The sequence below is a fragment of the Stylophora pistillata genome, chromosome 1 (genome assembly GCF_964205215.1).
Source record: "Stylophora pistillata chromosome 1, jaStyPist1.2, whole genome shotgun sequence".
Classification (NCBI taxonomy): domain Eukaryota; kingdom Metazoa; phylum Cnidaria; class Anthozoa; order Scleractinia; family Pocilloporidae; genus Stylophora; species Stylophora pistillata.
In genome coordinates, this window is record NC_142519.1 from 28941176 (window position 1) to 28960814 (window position 19639).

The 19639-nt window shown below is 37.2% G+C and overlaps 2 protein-coding genes across 2 annotated transcripts; one reads left to right on the forward strand and one right to left on the reverse strand.

Annotated features, from left to right (window-relative positions):
* Positions 1 to 6780: 6780 nt before the first annotated feature.
* Positions 6781 to 17684, reverse strand: LOC111329060 (uncharacterized). The gene is made up of 10 exons (XM_022933661.2): positions 17498 to 17684; positions 14311 to 14381; positions 12484 to 12746; positions 11787 to 11869; positions 10719 to 10842; positions 9907 to 10033; positions 9419 to 9471; positions 8184 to 8469; positions 7732 to 7823; positions 6781 to 7636 (listed from the first exon to the last, which is right to left on the reverse strand). Exons 1-10 carry the CDS (start codon positions 17650 to 17652, stop codon positions 7517 to 7519), a joined length of 1374 nt encoding a protein of 457 aa, XP_022789396.1. The 5' UTR covers positions 17653 to 17684; the 3' UTR covers positions 6781 to 7516.
* A 464-nt stretch (positions 17685 to 18148) lies between these two features.
* On the forward strand, positions 18149 to 19293 carry LOC111329047 (uncharacterized). The gene has a single exon (XM_022933650.2). It carries the CDS (start codon positions 18397 to 18399, stop codon positions 19051 to 19053), a length of 657 nt encoding a protein of 218 aa, XP_022789385.1. The 5' UTR covers positions 18149 to 18396; the 3' UTR covers positions 19054 to 19293.
* The last annotated feature ends 346 nt before the right edge of the window (positions 19294 to 19639 follow it).

Below are 19639 nucleotides of genomic sequence, written 5' to 3' on the forward strand. Positions count from 1 at the left end.
TCTTTAACCGAAATGAACTCTTTGTATCTTTTATAACGGCACATGTGTGTGGACGTAACTGGCTTCTGGAAAAGTTGAAAGGCAAGGATGAACAACCAAATCGCAGCCAGACGGATATACTTCGGCATTATCTGTTAACAAAACAATAAACATTTCATGTTTTATCTCTCAACTATGGATCCTTTTGTCTCAATACTTCTAGTATCTTAGATGCTTACAGATGGATTAAACATAACATGTCTACTCCTCAAACATTTAGAAGCTAACTTTGCCGTGACAATTGGGTCACTAAACAAGAAAAGCACTTGATTCCAAAGAGACACGTCAGTGCGTCGACAGAAGGGCGCCTTTATTTATGCGAGCCTAACAAAAAAACTTCACTAAGAGTGCATAAATCTTAACCCAATATCTATGTGATGCTTTAGCGTTACTGCATTCATGGTTTGAAATATCATGGAGAGCGAGTGCTAGGATAAGCCTTTAGGACAAGTCTCCCATCCAACATCTCACAGATGTCAAATCTTTGAAGTACCTTGTAAAATGCGGGTGAGCGCAAGAAGACATTTAGCGCGAGCGAAGAAAAGACGATTTGTTTGAATGGGACTTTGTAATAATGCATATGTCAGTCCACGGTTGGGCGGCGGACGAAACTAATGGGCAATAATGACCTTTTGTTTATTTTCCACTCCTATAACTGGCTCTCTTTGACGCCATCAGATTCGCCAGAGCAAACTAGCGGTATTATAACAAATGCTAACCACAAAATTTAATACGAACAATGGAAATTTCACGCGTATATTAACAAAAGTCACAATCTCTTACACGACAACTGTCAGCGGATGTGGTGCAAGAATGCTACGACCAGGTGATTGCCATCTACCTCTTGTGGTGACAATTTTGATAGTTAGGTGTACACGAAGACAATATAAGCAGAAAGATAAGATTCCTTCTTCTCGTCAGCTTCTAGCACGATAAGTAATTGACATTGAAACGAGAACATACATCTTGATCATGACTGCAAAAAGGTCATGAGTCCCAATAATGGAAGGACCATGTCAAAGAAGGATTGATCACAGATCATCTAGTTTTTAAAACATCAGTATATTTAGTTATCCCTGGAGGTAAACAAGAACACACTCTTTACTTGCTATTTAAAGCGATGTGTATTGGTTTGTCTGCGGTTGTAAGACCTTTTCGGAGAGGCGACAGGAAAGAGCACAGTCCCCCCTGGGTAGATGAATCTTTGATTTTATTATTTTTTTTAATTTTGAAAAAATTCAAACAATTTACACACAAGTGTTCCGTGATTAGTTGAAAGCTCTCCGAAGCGGAATTCAGGGTCTAAGGCCAGGGACAGTCTGAATTGGATGCGTGCCAATAACATTTGAGTTGCGCGGATAAGCAATCTCTAAAAATTTATTTTGCAATTATCTTTAGAAGGACGATTTGATATACTCTTCAATAGAGTCAATAAGGAAAACTATTCATCTGAATCTTAATTGAATACAATGAAGTACTTCTTATCCTACCAAATGAAAGTAATATATTGGCCTATGTTACTTTCTACTCCCGACATGTGATCCAGTGGTTTGGAGTTCGGAAGCAGTTTCTTTCTCTTGTAATTAATATAAAACCAGCTCATTGTTTTGGAAAAAGTTGCTCATCATATGCTGCTTTACGACGGACACAATATGATACACTGTCTATAAGGTTTGGAACGTTGTAATTGCAAATCAGTTGGTTGAAAAAGTAAACAACACAAACAAGATAAACCCTAACAATTAATAATAGATAAACAAACAAATAACCTAGACAAGTAATACACAGGTAACGAAAAACTTCAAAACAAAGCAGTCAGCTACTTTATTCAGTCAATGCTGAAAAAAGCCGACGAAACAAATAACTCAAGTTGCTTCACCTTTTGGGGAAAGAAAAGCAATCTTGAGTGAGAGTGCTTTAAGAGATGTATCCGCCATGCAAGAGACAATCAAATTCAATGAAGGATACCAATATCTATTGCCTCCTAGAAAAACTTATATTGAGGTCCCCATCACGAGCGGTTACGTAAGAACATAAGTGGACTCGTGAGGAGACACGTGAGAAGACAAGTGCGTGAAATACCATAATTGACATCATGTTTTTTTCCGCACTCTCATGATTTCTGGCACGTCTGGTATGATTGCACTGAAATACTCAATTATCGACCCTTTTGTTAAACTATGTCACGGCAATGGCAAATGGTGCACTTAAGCTGAGAAGCCTTTTCTATCTTTGCAATATAGAACCACTCAAAACCGCGTAATTACACTGATTTTCGCACTGTTCCAGTCCTTTCAACAAAACTGTTTAGTGAAGAAAAGAACATTATTTCTAACTTTACTGAAACTTTTTGAAACAAGCAAGAATTTCGTTTGTCAAAATATCTTTGCACGTCAGCTTTGGCTCTGAGACTAGCATTTGGAGATGATGGAAGGCTTTGAACGACAGAAATGAAAAAAAAGGGAATAAACTAAACACACAAAAGAAAAGTTTTCAAACCTCACATATCATGAAAGATCGTAAGTGATGACCAATGAACTTTAAATTCTTTCCTCACGGACTACTGACTACAGGGAGCTAATATCATATTTTTTCTTTGTTAGGACATAATGATGTTTTCTATTGTTGTACAAACTGCGTAGCAAGAAGTATTAGTTGGAGTGAAGGATTCAAATAAGTTAATCTGAAAGCTTTATATCAGTGGTTGTATTAGTGGACCTTGTTATCAGTTTCGCTGGATAAAACCGATTGCCAAAGTAACAGAAAGTCTTTAAAAGAATCTGCTCAAGTTCAATAGGAAGAAAAGTCCACCCCGCAAAAATCTTGCTCTGATCTCCTCTGCAACATGCGTCGTAGCTTTTATTACTTGAAAGTACAGCTTTTAGAGCCCATTTATATGGTGTCGAGTACCTGAGACAAACCTGCTCCCGAGTATCCTAGCCGAGCTAACTTTTCAATTGTTCTAAGAAGAATTTAAAAACAGTTTACATTAAAAGGGCGAGCGCGTCCATGGAGCAGGAAAACTCTGGAGGTGGGACCTAAGTTTCTCTTTCAACATGCTTAAAATTCCCTTAGCCTTTCTGGTTTATTCTAGCATCTTAATTTCGCTACCTGGTAATTCGAATTGGACACTTCAAGGTTACGGGTCATAGCTTTTACCGCTTGAAAATAAATTTGGTCTTAACTGTTCAAGTTTATCTTTTAATCTCCACAACCATCCTAAGATAATTTGGTTTTATCAGCTGAGTTGATACTGTAAATTGGTCACCATTAAAAGTTTTTAAAACGTTTATTTAATGTTTCGAACGTTAGCCCTACCCGCATCTTCTACTCAGGTACCCTCTCGCAAGCTATTATTTCGTGGTTTTATTCCACTTAACCAGAAATCTCGCTGGATTCATTTTAGTTCAGTGAGATAAAAAAAAAAAAGAAAAGATTTTTGAAAATGGCATTCATGACAGCGCACACACCGAGCAGCGCTAAAACTAAGTTTTACTTAAAAATAAATCACTGGAAACGACATGTTGACCCGACACTGTTGCGCAGTAAGTTACGAGCGTTTGAAACAGTAAATCCACCGAAATTTAATGGCAAATCAAGAACCACTGTGTAAATCCGTTAACCTACGTATCAATCTGTGCAAATGAAGTAATAGATAAACGTCCTGCAGCACAATTTCCTCTTGAATGTCGATGTGACTTTCGGCCCTAAGAAAAATATCTAACTTTGAAAACAAGATGATACATAAACATGATGCAAGTAGTGGGCATGTCAAAAGTAAGTGACACGGGTACTGCTGCACTATAATGTCATTGACTTGAATCAGAAGCTTATGGCCTAGAATTCAAGGTCATAGGCTTCTGCTTGAACATGATACAGATTTTTTGTCATTAAGAGAGATAACCCTACTAGCCTTACGTGTAACAATTTAAAAACAGAAGTTTACTTTTCGGTGGAGTCTTGAGCTGCAACTTCTGATCAAGCCTGAGTGGGGACTTCAATGTTCGCTGTCGGATAAAGAAACAAGGACAACAACTCCGTTAACGAAGATTCAAAAGTGTGGTTATTTACCCAGTACCACCCAGTCAAAACCACTGAAGAAAGACTCTTAATCGAACTTTTTAACTGAAAAAACGGAAATATGCAGATTTGCTCTTCAGCTGAGGAGAACTGCGTGAGCCATTGAAGGGCTGCCAGTATAAAGTTCAAGAAGTATGCGTGGTGCTTTTATAGGAATAAATGAGCTTGACATTTTATCTTACAGAATGTGTCCTAGGCGACCAAAAACGAAAGCCTGAAGGTTGTTTTCAAAATGGAGAACAATAACGTTAAGAATAACAGTTGTAATAATTATACATTGAAAAATAATTTTGTACAGTTAGATGTCGACAGTAATCTCGAAGCATGGTTTGTTTTAGTTGTAAATGTTTTCACGGCATTGGCATACCCCTTCTGAACCACAAAGAAGCAAAGAAATTTCACAATAGTTCTTCGTACCTTCTTGCTCCCAACTTGCGTGATCCGAATAAACGGTAATTACAAAGGCAAACCACAGGCTTTTTATGGGGCTGAGTACCTTGCAAACCGTGCAATCCAGTTCCGCGTCTCTTGAAAGGGTTCACTGAGTCGGAATCAGGGTTTATAAAGTCCACGAAGTAAGCAGCGTACTCAAATTAAGAATTTTGGTCCTGTGCGACGTAAGACTTACTTGCGTGTGATCGCAAAACTTCAGCGTAAGATAGAAGTCAAGTATACTTCACTTAACGCAAGCTAACCTGGAGCGTTTGGGCGTTACGGTCAACAACACAACAATGGTTATTTTGGTTGTTTTCCATTCAACGTTGAGGTTTAAAACGATAGCCAATGGGGCTTAAGATAGTGCACAATACGTCTCACTGTTGCATGAAATTAAATAGGTTTATTGATCCTGCTTTCTTCCACTGTTTTAATTTATGTAAAGTAAATGATGTATTCACAGCACGTATCGGTGTGGGAAAATTTTTGAGAGCAAGCTTCAAGAGGCTTAGCCAATTAACAGTCATAGAAAAATGGTGCGAGCGAGTGCGGACATGACAATGTAAAATTCGCTAGGCCTTGAACACGTTTATCCCATTTGGGATGCTTCGAATGCATTGTCCATCTAATCAGTTTAGAATCAGTGATTACAAAAGAATCAATGCGTCAAATCAAGTTTGACCCCTTCTTGAGGAAAGTGTGTCACTACAGTACCAGATCTGTACTTAAATAAAGACTCCTTTCTAGTAAGCCTGGATAGACACCTTCGACGAAAAAGTAATTCAATCGCGGTATATGAACTTAAATTGACATTACAGTTTTTCTTTGGAGACACTATACTGTGTTCTTCACTTCAAATAACAGAGTAAAAATAACTTGAATAATAACCCCAGTATGATGTCTAAGCTTAATGGATAAAATCTGACTGAGTGGTATTAGTAAGGCTGGGCAAAAAGGTTAAGATTTAATTTTTTCGTTGCAGTTTCAATATCTTGAAATGGGTTGTGGCGAGTAAGGACATCATTGTGACATCAACATTGCACGAAAGCCAAAAAAAAGGAAACTAGTAGCTAGACAAAATGACACTTTTAAATGGGTTCATGTACCCTCTTGGAAAAATGATTACAAAGTTTATAGAAAGGTAGTTTTCCTTTCACATAAGTAAACAGTTTTGGTGCCTTCAAATACACTTAAAGTGCAATATAATAACCAACACTAGCCACTCACATGCATCATAAGTGAGCGTACGCCAGATTTCATTTGTAGTGCTCAATTTAATAGCAATGTTTATCGTTTTTTCACGCTTAGAATTCTCAACATATTCTCTGAAGAAGGCCATAAACAAGTAAATCTTACAAATATTGGGCGTTAGTTGTGCGTGTAGCAATATTTTGAGACCCATGGGTAGATAATGACCTCACCCTCGCTGATTTCAGGAAATCAAAGCGTTGAATCGTAGCTCTCAACAAATTAAGGAACAATGCAAGTAATTTCTCTCAGTTGACACCTGAAGGATTACTCTACCATTAGGTTTTCATGTTTGCGCGATATTACCAATCAAAACACTCCGCAAGCAAATCTTTGTCACTTAAAACTAACGAGCATGACAAGGGCTCGAGTGTTCTTTCTGGGTGGTAAACTAGCGCCTAAACAAGGTCTTTGACCTTTTTCTAAAACCTCGCACAATATGAATAGTTTTTGATCATGTTCATAATAACGTTACTAACTTTTTATAGAGGCCCTCCCATTAAATTATCAATATCCCGCAGCATCTCTTAATAAGGAATTTGTTTCTGCCCCGCCTCTGTTACTGAGTAACATACAGCATCTTTCAAATGTATACAGATCATAAATGTGTTATTCTATGGAATCTCTTCAATTGCAGTACTTATTTTCAATGTCCTAATTGGAAATGTGAAGCTATGCAAGTAGAGAGGGGCAAGGATGCGAAGAATTGATCGTTTTTTTTTATTTTTTTTTTTACAGCAATCCCACGCAGGGGCCTTACGTGTATATCGAAATGTTAGCTTCAGTTCATATCTTAATGTCAAAGGTGTGAATGCCGTACACACTTTTAGTGGCTTCTAGAGGTTATTTTTAACCCAGTAACAGCTAGACCAAAGAGTTTCATTCCCTTCGCACTCTCCGTATTTCAGCGGAATTCCGAGACTGCACGGAAGGCCCTTAAAGGCATTACAGACGAGAGGCCGGGAGCCAACGAAAAACTTCACGAAATACTGCTTTATTTATATTGGTTAATTGAGGTTGCACGATTCACTTCAACGAACAAGCTCTATGTAGCCTCAGATATAACACAAATATGATTGAATATTTCTTTTTGCGACACAAAACTATTACTGTATAAAGTCACTGGAGGGTTTCTCAGTTTTATGCTCTATGTTCCTCTGTAGAACGTGATTGAATCAGTTGTTTGTCCATTCAAGGCCTACCAGGCACTCATCTTTAAAGTGATGTCTTGATGCAACACTGTCTTGGGGAGAGAAAAAAGCCGGTACACTTGGCAAAGAAATGTTAGACACTTTCTTTTCCCCTGTTTCCATGAGAAGTATGTAACTTTCTTTAGGATACGTACTTACGCTATTCGATAAACATACAGTTGGTCAAGGCTGCGAGGCAAAGCATGCATGATGAAACAGAACTATAACAATATACAAAAAAAAAATTGTGTTTGAAAGTTATTATCCTGAAGTTTAAGAATGCCTGCCACAAGAAGGCACAGACATGTTTGTATCGTGGTTGGTCACAGGTAACCGTGTACACCCCAAACGCTCACGAACTCGTTTCCTCATTGCTTTGCAATACTTCAAGTCTTTCTTATACGGCTGCATACTGTTGCGTTGTTCCTCGTAATTACCGGTTACAATTAAAAATTTCAGTACCAAAGAGCGAAGTTGAGCGGTCCTCGATGGTAGAGTTGTGAAGTATCATTTCAAGGTCGGATCTAAAAGTTAATTACCCCAAACAGAGTTGGCACCATCCTTAAGCTATTAAGTTGAGCTGTAAGTGACGCTCCATAGGCTTTGACTGACCCAAGATCATCTTCAACTTTTTGTAATAAATTCTAAAATACAAGAAATATAATTAAGATTATATTATATACACTTGTAGAAAAGATATTTTTCTCACTGGCTTAAGTAAAACACAGTTAAAAACTACCTTAAGCTCTTCCATGTCTTTATTGAGTGTCATGTTCTCCTCCTGCGACATGAGGACCACTTTTCTAAGCTCTCTCAGTTCCAGTTCTCTGTCTGAAAATTAGATATGGAGAGTGCACTTTAAATTATCCATTTTAATCTCCACAGCAAGCCCCCTTTTTTCTTCAAAGAATCCCTCTATTAAGTCCCTTCTCATCTTCCACTCCCGCCATATATATTATTGCAGTCACAGTTATCATTATTTTATTTTATGCACTTTTATTTCATCATATGTGTATTTCAGCTTCCATGCGATTAGTCTACTGCATTTATCGTAACTGAATATGCCACAGCCAGCTTAAACTGAGGAACACTCGAATGACCTTCCCCTGATAACTAGCTTACAAGAATGTTCAATAAAACCGAAGTCCTCATTTTTAAAATTAAAGACTAAGGTGCATCATACTTTCTTACTTAAGTTTTGTTCCAAGAACTTTTCTGTAAACTGTGAGATAGACACCATTGATTCATTTGATATCAGTGATGTTCCTACGGTATCTGAGACTGTGTTACAAGGGGCCAGATCAGGAGAGTCATTGGAAACTTTCTCTGTGCCGTTAGCATTTTGTTCAGCTTCACGTTCAAATTCTCCTGTAAGCATCAAAAGATGCTGTTTTCCAAATAAATGTTCCTTCTTGTTGTGTAAGGAGCTGAAGAACTGGTTGCAAACTCTGCAGTACAATTCATTGGAATCATCTTCCTAAAGAGGTAAAAGACACAGGAACTTCAGACTGGCTGTCTCCATAATCACAGATGGCTGTATAATATTTTTGTGAAAAAAAGTGACTCTGTGTCCTCAGCCTCAAAAGGGGTTACTGGGTAGAGTGCTTCTCACCGGCCCAATTTCGATGTTTAAAATTCAACTTTATACTAAACACATCATTACAGGACTCTAGGGATGAGATAACTCCACAAACTCCATACATGTACTTCTTATGCAGAGACCTACTGTTTTATGCTGAATTGGGTTTCAGAGAAACATAAAAAACCAATTTAACGAAGTAAGCCATGACAGTAAATCAGAAACCAAGGAAATTTGGCAAAGAGCCAACAAGAACTTCAAGTAAACAAAAATTATGTGAAAGCTCTAAGTAGGAGAAAAGGAAAGCAAACAAGTCAAGATTGGTTTAATTTTTTGCATTGTTGGAGAGGTTAGCAAAAGTTTTCTTGAGCAATCACAGAGTATAACAAAGAAAAACCTAAAGCATGCAATCTCTGATTACTAAGTCTTAACTTCAACAATCAACTCTGCATTATTGCAATACCAAAATATTACATGTACAAGTGTACTGTATATTTTTCCAAGCCCTCAGTTCCTAGTAGGTAACTTGAATTATCACCTATAGTGCACCTTCACATGATTTTCTTAGAGTGAAACTGTGAATGAAGCAACTATGTAGGGGTGGTCAGTGAAGAGCAAATGAATGCCAAATTTCCCTCCCCGTTGTGCCATTCTACCTCACTGAATGTTACTCATGATTCTCTAAAATCCTTCAAAGATTTAAAAGAACCCTATCATAATTATAGAGGGCTGTGGACAACTAAAACTGTGGCTACAGTCGGAACAAGGAAAAGTCAAGGGACTACCATTAATGCCCTAATGGATCCTTCAGTTAAATATGCACCAAAATGTTGCAAAGATTTCTTACCACTTGCTCACTTAACAACAAGCTGGAGGACACTTCTTCAGGAGTATCTACTCCTGAAATATACATATGGAAATACATTATTAACATTTGAAATTCCAGAGCAGAGCTGGTGAGTCATAAAGATGACACAATAACCTGAACAAGACAGCTTGCCTTAATTAAGTAATGGTCTCTGCCTTGGTCAGATTTATAACAATTCTTCTTGATACAATCAAACATGAACTTTTAAGACAGAATTAAGTTTGTGTCCCTTGAACATTGTCCTACACTATAGAACCCATAATTCAATGCTATCTTTTTCAAAGGAAAAATTGAAAACTACTAATGCACCTTAAACTTGTCAATGGTAAATGTACATGCATGCAACACTAAACAAAATGATCATGCTGTCTACTGGTTTACAAACATTTACAGACATGTTACATTACATGAACAGTATCATAAAGCATTGTCTGAGACAGAGTTGGCAGGAAATAAACATGGCTTACCGACAATAGACTTGAGTTTCTTGGCACTTTGTCTTTTTATAAATGCTTGGTACTGTTCAGATTGTTGGTAAATTTTAAGTTCTTCAATGTAACGCTTTTTATCTTCTTCTGCTTCATCCAAGTATTTCTGGACATTCCAAATAAATGAAATGGAAGGTTAAAAGACAAATTGTTTCTCAATGTGAATAGAAACAGATTATCCCCTAAGTTTTGGAAGTAATTAATGAGGCAGTTCATGGTTTGATTTATTTGTTAATGCTTAGTGTAACTTACCATTTCAGAGAAATTTCTCATCCATGGCATGCACATTAATTTTTCTGCCACATCAGTGATGAATCAAGTATGTAAGAGATGTACTTTTTTACCATTTTTTTTATGATTCATGTATGACCCCCACAGGCAGGGGTGAAAATTTGCTGTCAAGCTCAAGGGATCTTGTGTTTTACATGGGTATATACAAAAGTATAAGTAAGTTATTGTATATTTAACAAGTACACTATAAATTCATTCTTGTAGATATTGAATCGCTACAGTGTTCTGCAGTTTAGAGAAAGAAGGAAAAAAGTGAAAAGCTTTGTAATCAGTCAGTTCTGGTTCACTCACCCGATAATAGGGAGCTTGGTCACAATGAAATAGAACATGTACTGTAGTGTTTAATGTACATTGGGAACATTAGGACAGGCACAAGCAGCTAACATTCTTGTATTAGGTTTTACATGTATATGGTAATAAGTGTACTATGTAGTTGCCCTAATCATTATCATAATGAAAACATTTTTCCTTTGACTGTTTATCTTTCTTTTTAATATTACCTGTTTCTCCTCTTGCAGAAGATTGCTCCACTCCAAGCCAAGTATCTTTGTTATTTCTGAAAACTGTAGATGAGGATGTTGTTGTTTCACCTCAGACCGTCGACTGTTGATAAACCTCACATACCTATAAACCAATAAACAACACCACTTATTTTGAGTAAGATAAGAGCTCAACAAAACTAAAACTTCCAAATAGTCAATAGGTGGGCTACATTTTATGTCATTTACAAGGTTCTACAAAAATTCAGTGATTTAGCTACATCCTCCATACATGTAAAAATACATAATGATAATAGGCCTGCGGCAACTGGATTCCAAGGGAGTCAGATGAAAAATGGAACTTTTTACTTCAAAGATCCTATGATGAAATCTTCCTTGCAATAGCTATATTTCTCCTTGTAAAAGTAATAAAGTGAGCATGATGAGATAATTAAGACCAAAAGCTGACAAGTTCAATCAATTTAATTTTAATTTATTAGATTCGCCAACAGGCAGGGACACCGCAACAGCTTACGCCAATTACTGCGGGCCCAGTAAACCCACCCATCCCACCCCAGGGGAGGACATCCACCACACAGTAATCTCGCGCGTGGGAAATTAACATCTCCTACCCCTAACCCTGCAGGAGACGGGGCTTACGGTTTATTTGTCCTTATCCGAGAAGACTAGAATATCTATCCATTTCTTGATATTATAGAAAGGTAGCAAATTCTCCTCAGTTATTTTAAGACCACGAGTATTGGTCTGGCCAGGGCTTGAACCCTTGACCTCCTGCACAACACAATCCGGCGCTCTAACCAATTGAGCTAACCGGGGGGTGGTTAGTCTCTTTTCCATTTTCTGGATTAAAATTAATGAACAATCTACTTTAAATTACATTAAATGCACTGAAATTGCTGGAATAAACTACATGCTCATAAAGTGTGGGATTTAAAGGGTATAATTCCTGCTTTTGCACATGCCTGACTGTAGCATCTCATGGCCACATACGTTAAAATTTGTAATTTGTTAGTTGATCTTTACATTTCAACGTATGACAATTCAATTGTAAGCTAACAGAGTACATACCCAGTAATTGGAGCTTTTGGTTTATTCAAATCACCAAATTCTTTCTTCCTTTTTTTACCTTTAGGCCAACCACCTTTTCTTTTCTGTGTTGGAAAAAGTAGAAAAGAACGATAAGGTGCAACTAGTATATCTGTTATTTTATGTGCAGGGGGTCCATATGGTAAAGAAAAAACTGCGCCAAAGATCTTGATATGGGCTGAGGCTGAGGGACAAGGGCTGTACTAAAGATCAAGGGCACAGAGTCATCCAATACCCACAGAACTAGATGGGTAATAACTGGTGCATTTTTTCCTGCGGTTTTTCTTTCTACCCCCTTGCTTGAAATGGCATAGAACAATTCCAGTCTGTTGTCTGTATTGTTACAAGCTAATATAGTTAGGAGAGTGCAATTCACCAATCAGATTCAAGGATTAAACATTTCAGCTCAGTGAGATGCTTGAGAAAAAAAATATCTTCAGTTAATGGTTCTTATCTAGTAAACAAATATGAAGAACTATTTGAGGCATCCCAAATGGAATTAAAGGGATTTGGAAAATGATCTAATAAAAGATACGCAAGTTTTAATGCCACCAACACTGGATATTACTAATGAGCAAACTCCAAGGATAGTGTTGTTCAGGAAGTAAATTAAGTATTTGAAATGTTAATAAATTTAGCTCAGTCTACTAATAATTATGCAAGAAAAAACATCTCTCACCTTAACTTCTGTGGGTGCAGTGTTTGATGCTTCCTCTGCTAACACACTACCATCTGGGAGAGAAGTGGAAGGCTGTAGCACATTTATGGTTAGTTCATTAGGATCAGTGACATTTGATGCACTGGCTGTGACAGAAGTAACATCATCTTCACTGTTTAGGTCAGCTTCTTGTTGAATTGAATCACCTTGCTCCGGTTGCTGGACAGCAAACAACTGGCTTTCAGGAACTGTCACAACTGTGACTTGATTGTTAAGCACAGCACCTTGAAACAAGAGGAATCAATACTGTATTGTACCCTTTCAAGGAAGGGCCACAAATGGCTCACATTTTCTCGCACATGAAACATTCAGGTTTTCCTTGACTGTCCCATTTTCAAAGCATGAACATTTCAAGTTTTTGATGTAGCATTCCCTATGTTTTTCTATAAGAGGAGCACTTTTTTTGAGTGCTGCATCCATTTTTTAATACTTCAACTGTATGTCATCAGCATAGGGCAACTTTACATTTCCTTGTTACATGTACATCAGTCTTCAATCATCAGAGTGCTAAGAGCATCGAGGCAATCAGGCTGCCAAGTTAAATTGGTTCATTCGTAAAACAAAACTGTTTGTCTACACGAACATGATGTTATATTGATCACTATATTGTTATATTGCCATTCATGGTACCTTGAAAATAGTAGTAAGTACAATGACAGCATTCATGCCCATCTTTAATACAACATCAGTTCAATTCAGGTTTTTATATTGTAGCAAGATATCCCTAGGCTGTAAATTTATACTTTTACTTCTGTGAAATGTTTTTCATTTTAATGACAAACCCTCCTTTGCAGACAACTCTCTAATATGGACACCGCAGAGTTTCTGATATCCCATCAAAATATTGGCATAACATTTACTTTTGAATAAACCTCAGTCTGTAATATGCACCATTCCTTACAAAGAGGAAGGGTACTAGATCTCAGCCCCAGGGAGTATAAAAAAAATTTCTATTAAAAGCAGTATGGTGATCAGGGCCCCGTTGTTCAAAGAGCAGGTAATGCTATCCAGTGAATAAATCACTATCCAGCAGATAAGTGTTAACAAAATGTACTGCGCTTTCCACCGCATAGAGATTTATCCAGTGGATAGCATTATCTCCCCTTTGAACAACTGGGGCCAGGTGTACAATGTACGTGATGAAATTTCTTATTTGCAGTTACACAAACGCAAACCTTTCATTCACCAAAACTAGACTTTACAAAGGAAACTGCTGTTTTTTTTAGCAGTTAGCCAATCAAGACAAAAAATGTATATAAAACCATCTAATCAATAGCAAATTAAAAGTGTGCAAGTCATGTCACTGACCTGTTGTCAATGATACACTAAACACCAAGAACTTTTCTTTCTTTCAAATGATGATGTTACAAACTTATAGAGGACTTAATATAACATATAGTTATATAACATATAGTTTTTCAAAACATTTCCCTTTACTTATCATTTGCTGGTCTCATAAACTGTTAAATGATGATTTTCAACATTGAAGCCACAAATTGTTTTTTTAATGGTGCATCATGGTGTTTCAGTTTGTTTTCTTCTTCTGTGAGACATCTTTTCAGTAAAGGATATCAATAAAAATCCATGTGTGTCTGTTTTCTAGTTACTGGACACTTTAACTTGTCAATGGAGTCTTATAAATGATCTCATTACCATTACCCTTGTAAAATGGTAACCTTTGGTATGGATACTTCACTCTGTCCTTTACAAGTCCATATTAGAGAGAATTGATTGTTTTTAACAAATCAAAGAAAAATACTGTGCACGGCAGGATCTACACTGACTTACCTGGACAGGTGAGGGCTCCACTTGAACTAACAGCAAATGTTGCCACTCCATTACCTGGTATTGTAACACTCCTTGGACAAACAAAATAAAGGGATTTTAAACTATCAGTCTGTGGTTTGGGGCTAAGTGTGCAACTAGTCTTGAAATTTATATAATTTCTGCATTTGTATCCTGTAATGCTCTACATTAATTGATGCTACATTTACATGTATTGGCCAGTATGAGAGACCACCCTTGTGCTTTCACAATAAACCATCACAGTCATGTTAAGTTAAACAGAACTTGGTACTAGGGGCATAATTATGTTAAAAATGAAAATCACACATACACACTGTATATACTGTGCCCATGAAATTTTTTCCTTAAAGGTCATGACATAATTATAGCTTGTAATAAAATACACTAAAAGTACATATATATATATATATACAGTGCTTTCAATAAGATTTGAAATAGGTGGCTACCTCAGTACAGCACCCGCCGGAGAGCGACTCGAGTGCGACTTGATTGTGGTGACCGTGATTTAGCACGGTGAAATATACCCAGTGACTCACAACAGAATACCTACCGGAGCTCCAGTGGGTGCCAGGTCCTATTGAAAGCACTGAATATATATATATAAAAATAGAGCTTTTATGGAGAACAATTTTCACTTGAAAAGTCAACACTATTACTGTAAGTGCCTACCACAAATATGTAGCAGGAAAGTGTCTTCATAAGAGTTTTTAAAAACTGTCTTGTTCTTCCTTGATAAGGTTAGGAAAAGTAAAGTTAAATCAAAGTGTAATGGAAATAAAACAAAAGCAGTAAACCACACATACAAGAAAACAGTTTAGCCTTTACACTTTCAATTATGCTGATGAGCAATAGTTTGAATATATCAACAAAGTTGAAATGGTAAATTGGCCACCGTTAAGATTATAAAAGCTGACGTTTCGAGCGTTAGCCCTTCGTCAGAGCGAATAGAGGAATTGTGGGTTGTGTGTGCTTTTAAAGGCAGAAAATGGAGCTACATTATTGGTGGGAACATGGCAACGAGAAAAACACAAATAAATTAGTGGAATGTTAAGCATTCATTGATACCTGTGGGATTTAGACTGCCAGTTTGAAAGATGAGCTTTTGTTCAAGAGTTTTACGGCTTTCCGCACTACCAGAACAGGCAGAAGACTAGGTGACCGATTCCAAGAACACCTTCGTGACGTGGAGAGGAATGACAAGGACACATCAAAACCAGTCGCTAGACATTTTAATTTACCTAATCACTCTAAGCAACATAATTATGGCATCTGCAGTCTTTCCTTACACTTAGGTAGCACGGAAAGCCGTAAAACTCTTGAACAAAAGCTCATCTTTCAAACTGGCAGTCTAAATCCCACAGGTATCTATGAATGCTTTTCATTCCACTAAATTGTTTTTCTCGTTGCCATGTTCCCACCAATAACGTAGCTCCATTGTCTGCCTTTAAAAGCACACACAACCCACAATTCCTCTATTCGCTCTGACGAAGGGCTAACGCTTGAAACATCAGCTTTTATAATCGTAACAGTGGCCAATTTACCATTTCAACTTTTTTGAGTATATTCAAATTATTTCGTTACCCCCACCGACGCAGCCCCCAACAGTTTCTTTAGAAACTATCAGTCTTTTGATATATATTGTTGTTTGGCAGCAAAAAGGTGTATACCAATTTCTATTTAATGATTGGCTAGCAATAAAAAGTGGGGAACAAGACTCTTAAAATTTATACATTGTAAAGGTATCTCTTAGCAAAACAACATAACATTTGTGTTTCATTTAAGGACAGAAATCAAAAGGATTTCTGAGCTTGAAATCATAAAAAACATGGTCTCCGTTGATAAAGACCCAAACTTTTTGCTGTCAAAGCCTTCTGCATACAGTGTTAACATTGTTTATAATGGAGTTTTTAATTTTCTTTCCATAGAAGTAAAACTGTCATTATAAGGGCCATTGTTCACCAGTAGCCAGTTTGGTATACTACCGTGAGTGTAATATACAAGACAATAGTGGAATTGTATTGACTAACTGTAATTGATGGCTATATCTGAGCGCGTGTTAAGTTGTAAGGACATTTGTACCAAGAATCTTCTTACATGCAGATTTCTTTCAACTTCAATTATATGTCATGCTGTCAGACAATGACCGGCTTTGACCAAAATTGTACAAAAATTGTGAGGCGACTGAGTATGAGTTTGAAATAAAGCATACCACAAACCATAGTAATTTTTAAGGAGCTTTAATCTTGGGTAGTTTTGAATTCACCACTGTCAGCACAAATTTTACCCAAAATGGAGAATTAATTTCAAGATGTAAAATAGCACTGCTTTTGAAAACGTTTGCTGATAATACTTTTCCTTCAAGTAAAATAAGCCTTACAGAAGGCTACTGAAAGGTCTCCATGCTTGTCTTCATGCAACAGTTTGACCGCTACATGTAGTAATTACTGTCCATTGTTGATAATTACAGGTACAACTTTACAGAATAGAAAAATTGATTAGGAAAAGAATTTCTTCATTGTTTGAGCATGTTAACAAGCATGTAGGCACTGCCATGATAAACATTGAGCTTGTGGAGAGTGTTGCATGCATTGTCTGCATTCTTGTCCATTGCAAAGTGATTGCTTTTAACCCAATGCCTGTGAGAGCTTGCTCACACATCGGTGTTATTTGTTAATCAGCACAAGATATAATCAACGAGTTATGGGTTACTACTGTACATGTATGAATCCAAAACATTTCTCTCACACCAAATAATAATTAAGCAGCAACTATATGCAAGATGTTTTGTTGAGTTTTACACTTAGAGTGAATGCTAAATATGAGATAGTCTGCATTTACCGCAAGACTAGCATGTATACTAGGGATATGAGATGGCAATGGGCACGTACCTCAAAAGAAAACTACAAATTATTATGGCCTAAATGATTGCATAATTGTACATACCGGAGTTAGGCTAAGCATTATTTATATAGTATCTACATGTACATATATCATTATCAACAATTCAAACTACGCAAACCTCATTTAGTTATATATCTAGGGCTCTAATAAAGAGTCACTACTAAAAAAAGTGTTTGCAAATATCTAGAGAAATCAGTACAAAGGGGTTTCTTTGCAATCAAACTTTTGTTTTCTTTAGATCGTTCGCTGTAAAACTGAGAACACTTACCTTGAAATATCTGAGTAATTTTGGGTCACAACAACCTCGGCAAAACAGTTAACTGACGATGCAGCGGTTTCAAAGCTTGTCTTATCTCCTTCGGATTCTTGGTTTGAAGAAAAAGTCGGCATAAAGCTCAGCTCTGTGACAGGAGAGGTCTCCATATTTGCGAAAAGTGCGCAACAGTTTTGCGCAAACTGTAGTCAGTGGTATAGTAGATACGTTGTGTATGACTACATTTTTTTCACAGAACAATTTGCATCTGGCTACCTTTCAGATTGATGCGTAGGAGTCTAGTAATTTTGTCACCCTTGATTTTATCTCAATCACTACTGGCAACCTCTATCTGTATCATTTTATGAGTGATGTTTTAAGGTTTTGGCTTCTCTTTTGTTAATTAGATGGTTAGTTTTCAAAGAAGTAGTCACGTAAAAAAAGCTCATACATGCAGGACCCATAAACGTAAATATTTATTGCCAATGTCAGCCACATAGGCAACCTTGGAGCTTCTAATGTAATCTGATCTTTTTTCTAAAGCATTTTCGGTCAGTTTCACTTTCGGCGTTTTTGGTTTCAAATGCTTTCCCTGACGTCAACATTGTTAATTCATCCCCAGAGAACAGTCATCAAACCCTTGGACTTTAGTTAAGTCGTTGTGTTTAATTTGCGAGGTGGATTCGTTGTTTAATTAATTTTCTCTGATATTATCAGCTCGCTTACCGTCCTGTGGGACGCATCTTTTGTTGATCATAATGCAAATTGTTAGCATTATTAATCTTGTTTTCTTAGAGACCGCTCCATTGTCTGCACCCTTTTTGTCACTAAGTAGAAAGGCATAGTTTTATTTTGCGCCAGATAAACAATTGTGTCATTGGAACTTTAGCCATGAGCACAAGTTTAATTGAGTGATGCAGGAAAACAAACCACCGAAGAAAACTATACAACGAGGGAAGTTTTCAGTATCGAGGTCTTTCTACCGTAGGAACAGTAGCCACCAAGGCAAAACCTCGTCTCATGCGTCGGACTCATTACGTGTTCGATTTGTTCTGCCAGAAGAAAATGTGGGGCAAGAGGATAAAACAACCAGCAAAGACCTGATCGCTTTACCGACCCTTCCTTCCATATGTGAGTTTATTATGTTTTCAAACAACCAGCTAACAACGCAACCCCAAAAACAGTTGTGGCCGCTCACAAAACTTCCACCCATGTATAGTAGCGACACGAGACAACGCGGAAACACAGCAAATAACACGGGAGTCACAATAAACTCCACCAACCACGGACTAACAGTGCATAAGAAAGCGCTGGCAAACAAAGGACCTGTTACGTGCTCGAAAAAAGACATCCGAATAGATATAAAGGGGAAATTGCCTGAAGACTACCGGGACCCTACGATCAAAGAGACCAAAAGAAGAATTTGGGATTGGTTACGCGAATCAGAACACCATCAACCGGCCTATATGCGGCGTGCAAACACTTTTAGGAAAACTATGGAATCGGACAAATCGGATGACACGCAACGTCAAACATTTCATCAAAAGTCAACCCTGACACAAAGAATTTGATTTACACACTGCCAGAACTAAACTTATTGATTGCACTTGAGTTCTTTTTAAAGAGTACTCACCAAGAAAATCTAACCGCTTTGTAGAAGCCACAATACGAAAAAAAAATGGTTCTAATTTCTTCTTTTGTGTTTTACATGTGGTTCGATCATTATTTTGCGGCCTACTTAAGGCTGGATGTTGTCTTACATGTTACAAAATATGACCGAATAAAGATATCGTGAAGTATTTCCTAACGTATTGAAGTTGTGATCGCGTTTTCATATAACTGGCACAACAGATTTCGCGAAAGGGATATCTTAAACACTTATCAATACTTGTTTTGTACCCGTAATAAATTCGAGTAAAGCGTGTCACCTATGAAAAATAAGGTATGCAAAGAGCTTTTCCTTAACAACGACTTGAAAAACTCAATTAACTTGTCAAGCTAAAAAAAAAAAAAAACCGCCTGTGGGATAACTTGCAAACTCTCGGTCAGTGGTTGACAAAATTAGCACTTTTTGCGTGCAGCAAACTGCTGTGTTACCTTTGACGTCTGATCTAGTTTGACTTCTTTAACTTATTCCTTTTTGCTACAGATAAGCCA